The sequence below is a fragment of the Colletes latitarsis genome, chromosome 1, assembly GCF_051014445.1.
Source record: "Colletes latitarsis isolate SP2378_abdomen chromosome 1, iyColLati1, whole genome shotgun sequence".
NCBI classification, from domain to species: Eukaryota; Metazoa; Arthropoda; class Insecta; order Hymenoptera; family Colletidae; genus Colletes; species Colletes latitarsis.
This window is the reverse complement of record NC_135134.1, coordinates 41,753,129-41,766,438: the sequence shown is the minus strand read 5'-3', so window position 1 is coordinate 41,766,438 and position 13,310 is coordinate 41,753,129. Positions and strand designations below refer to the sequence as shown.

The 13,310-nt window shown below is 36.3% G+C and overlaps 3 protein-coding genes across 5 annotated transcripts in view; 2 read left to right on the top strand and 1 right to left on the bottom strand.

The window, feature by feature from the left end:
* Positions 1 to 13,310, bottom strand: part of Fancd2 — an 83,502-nt gene that overhangs the window by 4,250 nt on the left and 65,942 nt on the right. The window contains exons 1-5 of one of the 3 annotated variants that reach the window (XM_076763706.1): positions 1,733 to 2,029; positions 1,335 to 1,654; positions 880 to 1,272; positions 477 to 750; positions 30 to 389 (exon numbers count right to left, since the gene is read on the bottom strand). In XM_076763706.1, the coding sequence (XP_076619821.1) occupies positions 30 to 389; positions 477 to 750; positions 880 to 1,272; positions 1,335 to 1,494 (1,187 nt within the window). In that variant the 5' untranslated portion in view covers positions 1,495 to 1,654; positions 1,733 to 2,029. Of the gene's footprint in view, positions 1 to 29; positions 390 to 476; positions 751 to 879; positions 1,273 to 1,334; positions 2,030 to 13,310 lie in introns of those variants that run through there. The other 2 variants (XM_076763611.1, XM_076763797.1) reach the window with 2 other exon arrangements.
* Positions 7,186 to 11,487, top strand: Gat-a (GABA neurotransmitter transporter-1A). Its single transcript, XM_076783620.1, has 8 exons — positions 7,186 to 7,332; positions 7,414 to 7,714; positions 7,829 to 8,021; positions 8,112 to 8,379; positions 8,450 to 8,824; positions 9,331 to 9,633; positions 9,986 to 10,153; positions 10,252 to 11,487. Exons 1-8 carry the CDS (start codon positions 7,186 to 7,188, stop codon positions 10,339 to 10,341), a joined length of 1,845 nt encoding a protein of 614 aa, XP_076639735.1. The 3' UTR covers positions 10,342 to 11,487.
* On the top strand, positions 11,591 to 12,963 carry LOC143352055 (uncharacterized). The gene is given in 3 exon segments (XM_076784306.1): positions 11,591 to 12,037; positions 12,210 to 12,925; positions 12,927 to 12,963. Coding segments are annotated over 3 exon segments (855 nt in total). The 5' UTR covers positions 11,591 to 11,935.

Below are 13,310 nucleotides of genomic sequence, written 5' to 3'. Positions count from 1 at the left end.
ATCAAATATATCCTAATAGTTAAACATACTTCACAACTGCTGGTATGGCATTTGTTTTTATGTTTGTTTTCAACAAGTTTAATATTTTATTCTTATATTCATCCAAGTATTCTTTTCCAAGATTTAGATTACTCATACAATTTAGAATTAAACTTGTTATTTCAGGGTTCTCTTCTAATACTTTATCCAAAATTTCAGCAACAGTTTGATGCTGTTTATCAGTCACAATATCAGGTAAAACTAAAATTAATTCACTTTGAAACCATGTAGGACATGATTCTAAGAGTTGTTCTAAACTATTAGTTAAAGTATCAGAATTAGTTACAACATCCAAGAAACGGAATTGTTGTAACAATGAAGTAGTCCAGGGTAATGTTTCAATGGAATCACTGAAAGAATGTTTCAAGAATTTATAAAGGAAATATTTTTAACAATTATGAAAAATCACTTGATTTAATTATATAGAATATACTTACACCATCAGTATAGATTCATTGAGTTTAGTCAAAAGGCTACTATATATTTCTGGATGTAATTCAGAAACTTGTAATAAGATTTTTATAAGAGATGAATTATGTAAAACGTGCGATACTTCATTATTAACAAATAGTTCCATATTGATCAGTGCATTTTCAAAATTCTGTTCATTCTCAAAATACTTTTCCATTAAGTCAATTAATTTTGTTTTTTCATATTTTTTTGAATTTAATAATTCTCTCATTTTTTGTCTAACTATTACAATGTCTTTACCTGCAACAATTTAATTAAATATCTTATTAACAAACATATTTATATTTCGTGCAAATATATCAGTTCTTAATGCATCAATTACATTATGAATTACAAAATCTACACTATAAATATTTAATTAACACTTACTAAGCATATGTGGAGCAATTGGATTTAATTTAATGCCTGATTCTTGTAAAAATTCAACAAATTTACATTGTGTGTTAGAAGTTACACTAACATTATTCTGTAAAGTAATCGATGAATTAATTAAAGTACTTTTGCGATTAACATTTTCACATTCTGTTTGTACAATATTTGAATCGTCTCGTTTTTTTTTTAATATTGTAGATTCAGCTAACGGAAGTCCAAAATCATTATCATCATCATCATCTTTGTTTCTTGATTCATTCAAGTTTGACAACTTGCGTTTACGCGACGATGTATCTTTTTTCGATGTTTTGATATTATGTACTGATCCTTCTTCCTTGAATGATTTACTACTATTCGAGAATGTTTCATCGTTCGATGATTTACTTTGACCTACAAATATCCTTTCGGTCAACAATTTTGTTTTGATTTGAAAATCTCTTTAACTGACTTACTTTGGCTTGAGAACGTTTTTCCACTTAACAATAAGGTTTTACTTGTAGAAGGTCTGTTATTTTGAGTTTTAGTTTCAGGAGTTCCATTTTTTGATGATATCTGACTTCCTATTAAATTTTTGTGCAACCCACCTTTAAATTTCAATTTTCTCTTATCCATAATCTACTGATTGTATTTTTGAGTACGACCATATACAATGACTTTTGGCGCGTAATTAGTGCATACTTTACTCACTGCTTTGCTAGGGGATATAGCAAATTCATCGTTACTATTGTCGTTTTCGATGCACTTGTAGTATATCACTAGGGATATTGGATATCTGGAGAAAATTTAGACGCAAAAATACACGGAAAAGTTTATAACCAGGATAGAATTTATTCTAAAACAATAAAAATACATTTTGTAATTCTTCAGAGATTTCGCTACAACGGTACGAGATCGAATGACTTGGCGTCGTTTTCAAAGACGAGGCTTGCACTTTGTCCTCGACTGCCTTTTCATTGGTTTCCATTGGTTGGGGGTAGTAAATCCTGCGTTTTGGAACGCATTGGCAAGGAGTGTTTTCAATGGCTTTGCTACCGCGCTTTTCATGTAGCTGTCGTTACACTTTCATATGTAGGTGATATAAAGAAATTACTAAATATTTGTAACAATAACAACGTTTATTAAAAGATTTTTCCACCTCACTAACGTGACGCGTTACACATATTAATCACCAATCAGATCACAACAAATTAAATCCATGCAATTCATACTAAATAAAAGATAAAATCATTGAACGGTAACGCTCGCCAATCACAGTCATGCCTTCTTCATTTTGAAGAAAAGGGACGCAGTAGTTATAAGAGTTTAAATTAAATCATATTATTGCAGCGTGCAGTTGACAAAGTATTAAATAACGTTTCTAAGTTCACGGCTGATCAACTCGAGGAATGCTTCGTCATCGCTAATAGTTACTGATTACCAGGTTTGACTACGAAAAGATTGCTGCAAGCGAAGACTCCCAAAGATGATAAATGGAACAAAAGTTTCATCAACTGTTTGTTTTGTTTTACACGCATTACTTTTGCAATCGAGATTATTAATCTAAACAGATTACTAAATTTCAAATACTTTTAATTCCAGTATTCTTCGAGCGATTCTCTCTCGAGGCGAATTCGTTAAAATGCTTTACGAAAATCAAAGGGTGGTTCGATTCGTAAAAAAAGATTTGACCCGCAAAGCGATTCTTAACGTGGTTCCCGCGCCACTTCCCGCACATCCTCTGGTCATTGGGGATGCTCCCCTATGCCGTGCTGGCCGTTAACGAGCAATCAAACCATGTGTGTGCGCGCGCGCGCAAGATACAGAAATTAGCCGCACCGAAAGTTTCCTGTTTTACGAAAACATTTGACAAATTTTACGGTTCGATCGCAAACAAGTCCGATGCTTTTTAAAAATCTTGGTTAGGTTTGTAAAATTCGTAGGCAAATAAAGCATTTAAACACTTTTTTCATTCGATACAAAATAGATCATGAGGCATGCCACGAAAATTCCTGTACCTTTAAACACATCAGTTTGAACGCATAGATCGATCGGTGACTAGTTTCTATCTGTAGTAGATGCTTCGGGATTTGTGTGAGTTAATGTCGATCATCCTGATGATCTATATTACAGAGTGTACCCAGAACGGATGTAGCGATAGATCGGTGTCACGTGAACCCTCCGGATATACTAGCTTCCTAGTCTTGCTCACCTACTTTATCAGACTCTTCCATTTCGTCGGAAAGTACAGAAATTTCGCACACGAGTAGAAAGTTTCAGTAACAGAGCCGATAATGAAAGAAAACCGATTGTTATTATGCGATTTATATTAGGTAACAAATGTTTGGAATCTTGTTCGAATCAGTATTATTAATTGGCGGTTTGCGAATAACGGAAACACTTGTTGCATGAGAGATCGTATAAGATTTCTTAAATTTTCTGTTTTTATCGCGTATTCCCATAATTTCGTCGTATTTAAAAAATGAACGTACTTCCGTAACTGACCTGAAACGGAGCATTGCATTTATAAAGGGCAACCCGAAGTTCTTTCCGGGCTTTAACGATCTCGACTAGCTATACACAGGAAAATATTAGTACTAGAATTTAATTTGGTGCCTTCGTATTATATCATTTATAGCTCTAGTTTAAATACAAATATCTTATTGTCATTTTGTGATGTGATTATGTTCAATTCAGTCAGTATATCAGATTCAGGTTAATTTTAACAGTTATAACGATCGTATCTCCGAAAATAATTAATTACGTCAAACAAGAATAACATAGATTACTCACAAAATTTTAACAAGTGGTTTATCGTCAAAGACGCGACTATTTACGAAGCGTGTCTAATTACTAAGGTGCCAACATTCACAGTTTGTTGAAACAAAAGTTATATCATCGTGAAACATTAGTAAACAACATTGCGTCTGATAAAGCTCACATTAGACTGTGTGCTATTTGCTTTTGAACCAAAGAAAAACGCATTTAAAATGATCCATTCTACTTTAGGTAAAGATAAAGATTTAGTAATATATAAGACCTATAAAAAATGGTATCAGAAGTTCCGAAGCAGCAATTTTGATCTCCCTAATTGGGAGAGTGCAATATTGAGAACGTCCTGAGCAATCAGAAAGGGTCGAGGACGAAGAATGCGAGCAATTATCGAGTAAAAATTCTGTTCAAACTCAACAAAAATTTCTTTTTAATTTGGAGTATCCCAACAAAAATAATTTCTCTTTGTTTGAAAAATTAGGGCTGGTTCAAAGCTGGATACGCATGCGGCGTATTCACCGCGTCTGGTTCCCTACGACAATCACCTGCTCGGATCGCTGCAACAGCATTTGGAAGATACGCGCTTTAAATTGTTGGAAGCGGTGTCAAAAAGCATCGGGACCACCAGCTTTCTTTCATTAAGGGATTCGACGATTGTCCGAAAGACGAAACAAAGTCATCGAAAGTAATGGTGATTATCACCAAGGATAAAAGATGTATGCTTCTCTTTCGAATAAATGGTAAACTTTTTGAAAGAAAAGGCACCGAAACAACTTCCAGGCCTGTATACATGCGCGCACATGTATCGGAACGGTGACAATAAAGAGCACAGCTTCGTCCAGATAGCCGTCAAACTTGATGATGATATACTGTTGCGATCTTGGTGACCCTCTTTCTCCTTGTTTTCCTCGTCCCCTCTTGCTCTCTGCGCGCGAGCAGGCACGAGTGAACGCGCGCGGAATAAACGCGTGACACCGATGTAAACGACAAGGGTGGACCGGGGGAAAAAAAGGAAAAGGGGGATCCCCTGATTTCGTACCTCCGATATTTCAGCTAGTTCGCCGTCGAAAGCGAACTCCCGATTCCAGTTCTGAGCGGGCCGGCCGAGCATTCGCACCGTCTCTCGAGACAGGCCTCGAAGCAGAAAGTTAACTGAAAAAAAGAGTATAAAGGCAAACGAAACGCTCAGAGAGATCAAGGAACAGTTGCGATAATCTCTTCGTCGGTAATGTAGGTCGTTTGCGTCCACCAGGAACGAGAGAACCCATCAGCCCTTGATCGCGACGCCGCTTTGCCCAATCGAGATTCTGCGAGGCAGAGTGTATACGTTCGCACCCTTTCGCTTCGAGGATTCCTATCGACCCGGAAATGCCGGCCGCTCAACGTGACCGATCCGTTGCGTGAAGGATCAAGAGTGCGGCAGTGCAGTGCGTACGCGATACACGATATTTGAAAAAAGTTCGGAAATCGGCGTTTCTCTCGTGCGACAAGACATTCCTTCCTTTCCTTTCCACGAACCACCGGGGAAACTTGCGAGGAAGAGGTGCCGCGCTGCTCGCGGGAACCACAACTCCTGAACGCCCCGAAGACAGTGTCGCGGAGATCGAAGATCGGTTACAAGTAGGTTTGTATGCGACGTTGACTTACGATCGGAAAGTAAGAGGAAACGCGGTCGATAACCGGACTTCGTCGATTCGACCGTCGTTATTGACCGAGAAATCGACGCTGTCGGTACGGAGGAAAGATCTCATTAAGGGGGTTCGGTCGCGGATTCGGCAAACAGGGCCCAATTAATGTTAGCCAAAAAATTCAAGATCACAGTGCGATGTGTCGGTTACGCGGAACAACGCATTCTCGGTTAATTAGAATATAGCTGTTTTTTATGAGCGTGGAAGAGGAAGAGGGAGCCGAGCAAATAGATCGGCCGCGAAGGGGCCGGGGAAGTATTGGCTCTGGGGGGACGCGCACAGGCTCGGGATATTCATTACAGGGTTCCCCAGCCGGACATTCGTATTTAACCGTGTCGCATCGATGCTACTTTTGTGCCTTAATTCTTTCTTATTGATCTCGACACAGTGTCGATATTGCGATGTCTTCCGATGTCGGCCCTAGCAAAGAAATAACATGAGACGTTGCGCGCCGATTTCGATTCACTTTCGTCGGTAGATATATAACAACAAACATAATTGAATCAATAAAAGAGTTTCGAAACAGATAGGATTTTTGAAAGACTTATTATTTGTATTAATCTACATTTGTTGTACGTTAATAAATATTTAATAATTTTATTATATCCTATTTAATTTGCCGGTAATAGAATTTTGCATCACCTCTAGTGCCACATATTCATTCGTCCTGAAGGCGTTGTAAAGAATATATTCAAATTAGAGCATTCGTCACTGTGCAATTTATTACATATTGTATTCGAAGGATAATAATTTTCTTGTTAAAAAAAGGATTTTGAAAATTATGCAGTGCCGCGATTAAGTGCGATAAAAATAAGTAGGAAATGTTTCGATGATATTCGCGAGCCCCCTATAGAGCGATCAAAAATAGTGACAAAACAAAGTAAGAGGAAATTACGTACATTTTCTTGTTACAGAAGAAGCAAAGACAGAAACAATGGCAGCAATATTATTAGAAAATTATGTACCTATACGGTGCAGCAAATATACAGTACAAAGAGCTTTTAAAGAAATTACTTTTAAATCAATTGCAAAGAGAAAGAATCTTATATCATTGAAACAAAACGTTACTTTCACTTTTGCAAAAAAAACTATAGAAATTGATCGTTTGCCCTGTCCTAAAGTAGAATCGATGATTTTATCGAAATTGGTGCGTAACATATCATGCAATCTTTTAGTTAGTTTACATTTGGTATTGCAATGAAAACAACGAATTTTCGAGTATCGTTACGTTTGCTATTTGCATCTGTAAACGTTGAATACCCTCGAACGTCTAAAGACGCGATATTTGTATATCAATAAATGTTTCATTTACATTTTTAAATATTATTCAGTTTTTAAAAAGCCTTTTTAAAAAACTTTTAAATCAGGCACATGTAATTTGTTAGACGATTAAAATGCGTTTTTCCAAGTTTAACTTGAAACGATCCGAATCATAAGAATCTTGCTTTCGTGGAATCCTTGATTCGCCAGGTTTCAAATTATCTGGTGTTCTTGAATTTTTAAGGCTAATTATCTTCCGCAAATTTTCCGCGCGACGAAATGCGAAACGCGTCCGGTTCCGAAAACAAAAGCCGGTCGAATCATTTGCGGAAAATTGCATCTTTCGAGAGAACCTTGAGAAAATCACAAACGAAAGGGTCCGTAATGTTCCTTATACGAGGCTCGATAAAAGTTCGACTTCACGTTTTTAAGCATCGTTCGAATGGATCCGAGGAACACGAATTGTGACGCGTATTATTGTCGACAGAAATACTGTTATGTCTCCGCGGTAGTTCCGCGAGGTGTGGAGGAACACGCGAGAAAGGAGCCGAGGGGCAAGCAGAAGCGGGAGAATCTTTTTACAGATAGGCGATAGAGAATTATCAAAATGACGGAAGCATCGAGGGAACCTGAGCTCGCGGAGTCTGAAAATCCCGACAAAACTGCTTTGAATCTGACGGCCTCGTCTAGCAAAACGAAGCCACTTCCAGAACGAGGTACATGGAGCACGAAACTAGACTTCATTTTGAGTGTGGTAATTTTTCAAATTTTCTAATCTCTCTTTTAGAATTCTCTTTACGCGATATGAACGTTACGAACTAAATTCCCTCGATAGGTTGGCCTGGCGATTGGTTTAGGAAACGTCTGGCGATTTCCATACCTCTGTTACAAAAATGGCGGTGGCGCATTTTTAATCCCATACTTCTTGACGTTGGTGCTCGCTGGAATTCCGATGTTCTTCATGGAACTTGCCCTCGGCCAAATGCTCACCGTGGGCGGCCTCGGTGTCTTCAAAATAGCGCCTCTCTTTAAGGGTATTGGATACGCTGCAGCTGTCATGTCCTGTTGGATGAACGTCTACTATATCGTGATCCTTGCCTGGGCTATCTTCTACTTCTTCATGTCTATGCGCAGCGGTTCGTTTTATTATAACTTACATTCGATTAAAAAGCAAAGGCACGTTTAACGCGTTTCATTAAATATTAACAGAATCAAGTAAACGTATTTGTTTTTATTTTTCATTTAATTAGAATTACCTTGGGGAAGCTGTAATAACTATTGGAACACGAAGAACTGCGTGAACCCCTACGACAGAAATTCATTGATATGTTGGCACAAAATTACTATGCATCAAAGTATTCTTGATAGCGTTAAAATGTGTACCGTCAATAATGTCAACATGACAGTCTCGGAACTCACCGACCCGGTTAAAGAATTTTGGGAGTAAGTTCGATCAGGTTTGACGACAAAGCAAGAAACAGTCTGATCTTCTTAAATACGAAAATTCTGGGAAACTTGTTTCTTTTTTTCCAGACGACGAGCGCTCCAGATCAGCGAGGGCGTGGAGTACGTGGGAAACATTCGCTGGGAATTAGCTGGTACTCTTCTTTTGGTCTGGATTCTTTGTTACTTCTGCATTTGGAAGGGTGTAAAGTGGACTGGCAAGGTCGTTTATTTTACCTCTCTTTTCCCTTACGTTCTGCTCACAATTCTTTTGATTCGTGGAATCACTTTACCTGGTGCCATGGAAGGCATTCGATTTTACATCAGTCCGAATCTATCTAAACTGAAAGAGTCAGAGGTAAATGTGCTATAATTCACGACTTAAACTATCGTTTACTTCTTAGCAAAAAACTTACTGGACTTTTCAGGTGTGGATAGATGCGGTCACACAAATTTTCTTCTCGTACGGATTGGGTTTAGGCACGCTGGTTGCTCTCGGTAGTTACAACAAGTTCACAAACAATGTCTACAAAGACGCTTTGATCGTGTGTTCGGTGAACTCGTCGACGAGCATGTTCGCTGGTTTTGTAATATTCTCTGTAGTTGGCTTCATGGCCCACGAGCAACAGAAGCCTGTCGCAGAAGTTGCCGCGTCCGGTCCAGGATTGGCTTTCTTGGCTTATCCATCGGCTGTTCTTCAACTTCCTGGAGCGCCTCTTTGGTCATGTCTGTTTTTCTTCATGCTTCTTCTCATAGGTCTAGATTCTCAGTTTTGCACCATGGAAGGGTTTATTACTGCGATGGTAATATATTTATTAATTCTCGTATCAATAGCTACTACATACAGGGTGTTCGGCAACCTTTCGAAAAAAATTTCTAAAGGCCAAAATAAGACGAAAATCAAGAATACTAATTTGTTAATTGGGCCTTCGTTAAAAAGTTATTAACGTTTAAAGTTCTGCCTGTAGAACGGCGATCTGCAAACAGCTGCGCCTGCATAATAGTGGTTCTCATTTACCATGAGAAACTCTACTTACCGACGTATCGACAGCATTATAGTTTTGTGAGCGAGAACCACTATCGCGTGCACGCAGCTGTTCGCAGATTGCCATTCTACAGGCGGAACTATAAACGTTAATAACTTTTTAACGAAGTTTCAATTAACATATTAGTATTCTTGATTTTCGTCTTATTTTGGCCTTTAGAAATTTTTTTCGAAAGGTTGCCGAATACCCTGTATAATCCTTATAATGTACGAGAAATTTACTTTTGACGAAAAGTAAAACCGAACAAATGATTTCAAATTAAGGTGGACGAATGGCCGCAGCTGCTTCGTCGGCGCAAGGAGATCTTCATTGCGATCGTTTGCGTGCTATCGTACATTATCGGATTATCATGCATCTCCCAGGGTGGCATGTACGTCTTCCAGATTCTCGATTCGTACGCCGTTTCTGGATTCTGTCTTCTTTTCTTAATTTTCTTCGAGTGTATATCAATAAGCTGGGCCTTTGGTGTTAACCGATTTTACGACGCTATCAGAGACATGATAGGCTACTACCCCCTCATGTGGTGGAAACTTTGTTGGACAATTACTACCCCAATGATTTGTGTTGTAAGTTGATAGTATAATTTTTTTTTTAAATAAGTTGAAAAGATAGCATAAAATTGATCAAAATTAATCAAGTTCGCATGTATCGTCCTTCCACGAGGAGACACAGCGTGTTTACATCTCCACTCTTGCTGCAATACGCTGATTGGCTGTCACCGATCTTCGTCACCGTTTTCGACCAATATCTGTGAGTCAGCAGACTGCAACAGGAGTGGGGATTGTAAACACGCTGTGTCTTTTTCTCATGAAAGAATGATACATAATGCAAGATGCGTTCGAGACGATAAACTTCTGTTTCTGCCCGTGTTTGTGTTTACGTTAATATCATTAATTTGATTGTGATCTCCGATGACAGGGCGTCTTCATTTTCAATCTGGTACAATGGACACCTGTAAAATATTTAGATTATGAATATCCATGGTGGTCGCATGTGCTTGGCTGGATGACAGCCTTGTCGTCGATGCTCTGTATACCTGGTTATATGCTGTATGCCTGGATGACAACGCCAGGGGACAGCTCAACGGTAAATCGCGAACATCTAACATTTTACTTTGATAAATTTCCAAGTCGATGACAAAATGGTTTTTCAATCTCGTTTTCATTATTTTTTTTTTTTTGTAGAAATACAAGCTGTTAGTACGAATAGAAGATGATGTAGCGAGCCTACGAATGAAAATGGGCCAGCCATCGCTCGAGCTAACACCGCTTTAACTGCCACGGATTTATTTCAATTCCGAAAGGAATTTATCTTCCTAGTTCTTCCTACTTCCTGACTATCATTAATTTAACTGACTAACTGTAACAACGTCATTTTTATGTTATCACTTTCGTGTAACTTTTCGTAGAAATATTGTTCTTTCGTCGATTCGGAAAGAACTTTTATCGTGTTCCTTTTTGCGAGCAAAATTTGAATTATTTAAACAACAGTTTTTCGTTCTTTTTGTTTTTGTTTTTGTTTTTGTATTGTGAACGTAGCAATTGTTAGACTTTTATCCAAAGAATGAGGAAGCTTTCATTTAAAATTACGAGACGACTAAAGTGTTCAGAAATTGTGTTTAGTATGTTGGCTTAAGTGTATTTAGATTAATTAATATTAATATTATTATAAATACGAGAAATTTTCGGTATACGCGAATAGTTCGCAAAAACTGTTATACGCTTAAATTATGGATCGATGCGATTTTACATGCTCAAAAATTGAATTGTAAAGATAGAGAATCCGCAGTAGTTCGCGAACGTTCGAAATTGCCAAAACTATTTGCGTAAGCCTAATCACAAATTTAGCTAACTTATTTTAGCGTTATCGGGCATGTACGGTAAATGAAAATAACTGCACATCTTGAATTTAATTATAAAATACACATATCTACGCTGCCGTAGTTATTACGTTTTGCTGTTCAATCGATAAATAAGTCTTAATATTTTTTATGATCAAAAAAATATCACGACTTATATGCGATTTTACGGAAGCTGTACATGCAAATTTTATTCTTAATAAAAATTGTAGATTTGAATAGGAGCAATGCGGTAATGTATTCGTTATATTATTGATAAGAAAATCGTTATCTACGTGCATTAGACTCGGACGAGATAAATATTTGGAACGTTTTTTTGATAAAATCCACTGTATATTTAATTGAAAATTATAATTAATTATTTTACTAGTGTCTATTGTAGTTACATATATTACGCGCATTTTACTTGTAGGAAATGCAAGAGAAATAAAGAACAAATAAGAGGAAAGGATCTGTACAACAAAATTCTCTTTTGGTAAATAAAGATGATTGCTGATAATTATTTCAAGTTTCAGTGTGACATATAATTACTTTTATACCTTCTGTTGGTGCATTTACATCTGCATAGGTACACGTAAAAGCCACGTGATAAATTTAATATATGTAGTGAAGGCATACAATATACTTACAATCGGATGCACAGTTATGCTTTTGAGTTTTCTTCGAATGGTTTGTACTACACTTTTTCTATAAATTTTTTGTGAAAATGTTTTAAAATATTTTGTACGATATACAGCAATTATCGTTTTGTAACAGTTGATATTTTATGTCAATTGGGAAAAAAATTCAAAATTTCTGAAACATCAAGATGGCAGTGCAGTTTATTTAACGGGTGCAAAATATTTAGGAACTAAGCAGTTTGTGATTAGGTTTCGGTCTTGCATTGAATTGACAGTTTCATGTGCTTTGAAGAATAACTAAAATTTCAATAATATTGATTTTCGCGTTGTGTGATTAATAAATATTTGTGACAAAACGAATTATTTCACTGGGTGCACGTAATAAGTAACATGATAGAAAAAAATGAAGATGATACCGAGAACGATAACAATCTTGACAGGATAAAAATAGTAGCTGATAAGAAGACTTTTTTGGAGAAACAGTTTTTTCAGGTACTTTTAATGTACTATTATTGTTTTCTTGTTTAATCAATCTGAGTTTATAAAATAAGAATTTTAAGGTTAAGTTCATTGAACTATTTTCACAAAAATTGTTTATACTTGAATTACTCTTTTTTTAAATCGTCTTTTTCAATAGTTTATTATCATATGTCATTAATTAAAGGTTCAAAGAGAAATTAAAGTATCATTTGCTCGCCTAGCACAAACATTGTATGCTAGAGAAAAACAACTTTTGCGACAATCGGAAGCAATTTACAGACAACAAATATCTTTGGCATTATCTAGCCAAGAAATCCTTCTACCGTCTATAACAATACTGGACGAAAGAAATATTCTTGAAGAACAAATCAAACAATTTGGAAGAATAGAGCTGACAGGTTCTAATTCAACAGCTATAACTAATTTAGATCCATATAAAATTGTGGAATACCAAGACATTAATAAAGATCATGTCAGTTTTGATAAGTCCATAAAAAATTCAGAAATTATTTCTTCTAATACAAAGATGGAATTTTCCTCTACAGCAGAAAACAAAAAAATGGAAATTGTTTCTAGCGAATTAAAAACTTTCAGTGTAATAAATTTAATGGAAAAATCAAGTAATATTACTGATTTTCTAGAAAAAGATTCTGAAGAAATGCTCGATCAGTCTTCAAATTCAAACTCAGAATTTCAAAAAACTGACTTTAATCATCAAAGTATCAATATAGATGAACAAGGAGATAGAAAACATTACAGAAATTCTGGAAGAAACATTATGGAAGAACAACATAATTCTTATGAACTTCCAGAGCAAGTTCAGCAGTGGTTAGACCAAATTGTTCTGGAAACAGAAATAGAACCTACCATTCATGAAGTAGAAAAGTTGCCTGAAATATCAGCGACATGTGTATACAAACCTCCAATTAGAAACTTAAAATAGATATTTAGTTGAGTGACCAATCAACCCACCATACAATTTTTTATAATTTATTCTTTCTTCGTTCTTCCAGAGATAAAAAGATATTTCTTCCTGGGATCAAACCTTCATCACAATTGCATAGTTCATATTCATGTTTACCTTTTCCATGTATTTGATATGTATTTATTTCCATGTATTTATTTATATGTTAAACTAACACTAATTAATTACGAAATGTTCATGTTAGTAATTAAGGGGTAATATTACTATCAGTTACAAGCAAATTTGTAGTGCTGTCAGTATTGGGAAGCTATTAATTATAAGGATTTTCAAAAAACAATTTATTACTTATTACTAGTGATT

Excerpts from the sequence above, each read along its gene's own strand:
- Gat-a (XM_076783620.1), top strand. The coding sequence starts at position 7,186 with ATGACGGAAGCATCGAGGGAACCTGAGCTCGCGGAGTCTGAAAATCCC. Across the intron at positions 7,715-7,828 it reads CTTCATGTCTATGCGCAGCG|AATTACCTTGGGGAAGCTGT; the intron begins GTTCGTTTTATT and ends TCATTTAATTAG. Across the intron at positions 8,825-9,330 it reads AAGGGTTTATTACTGCGATG|GTGGACGAATGGCCGCAGCT; the intron begins GTAATATATTTA and ends TTTCAAATTAAG.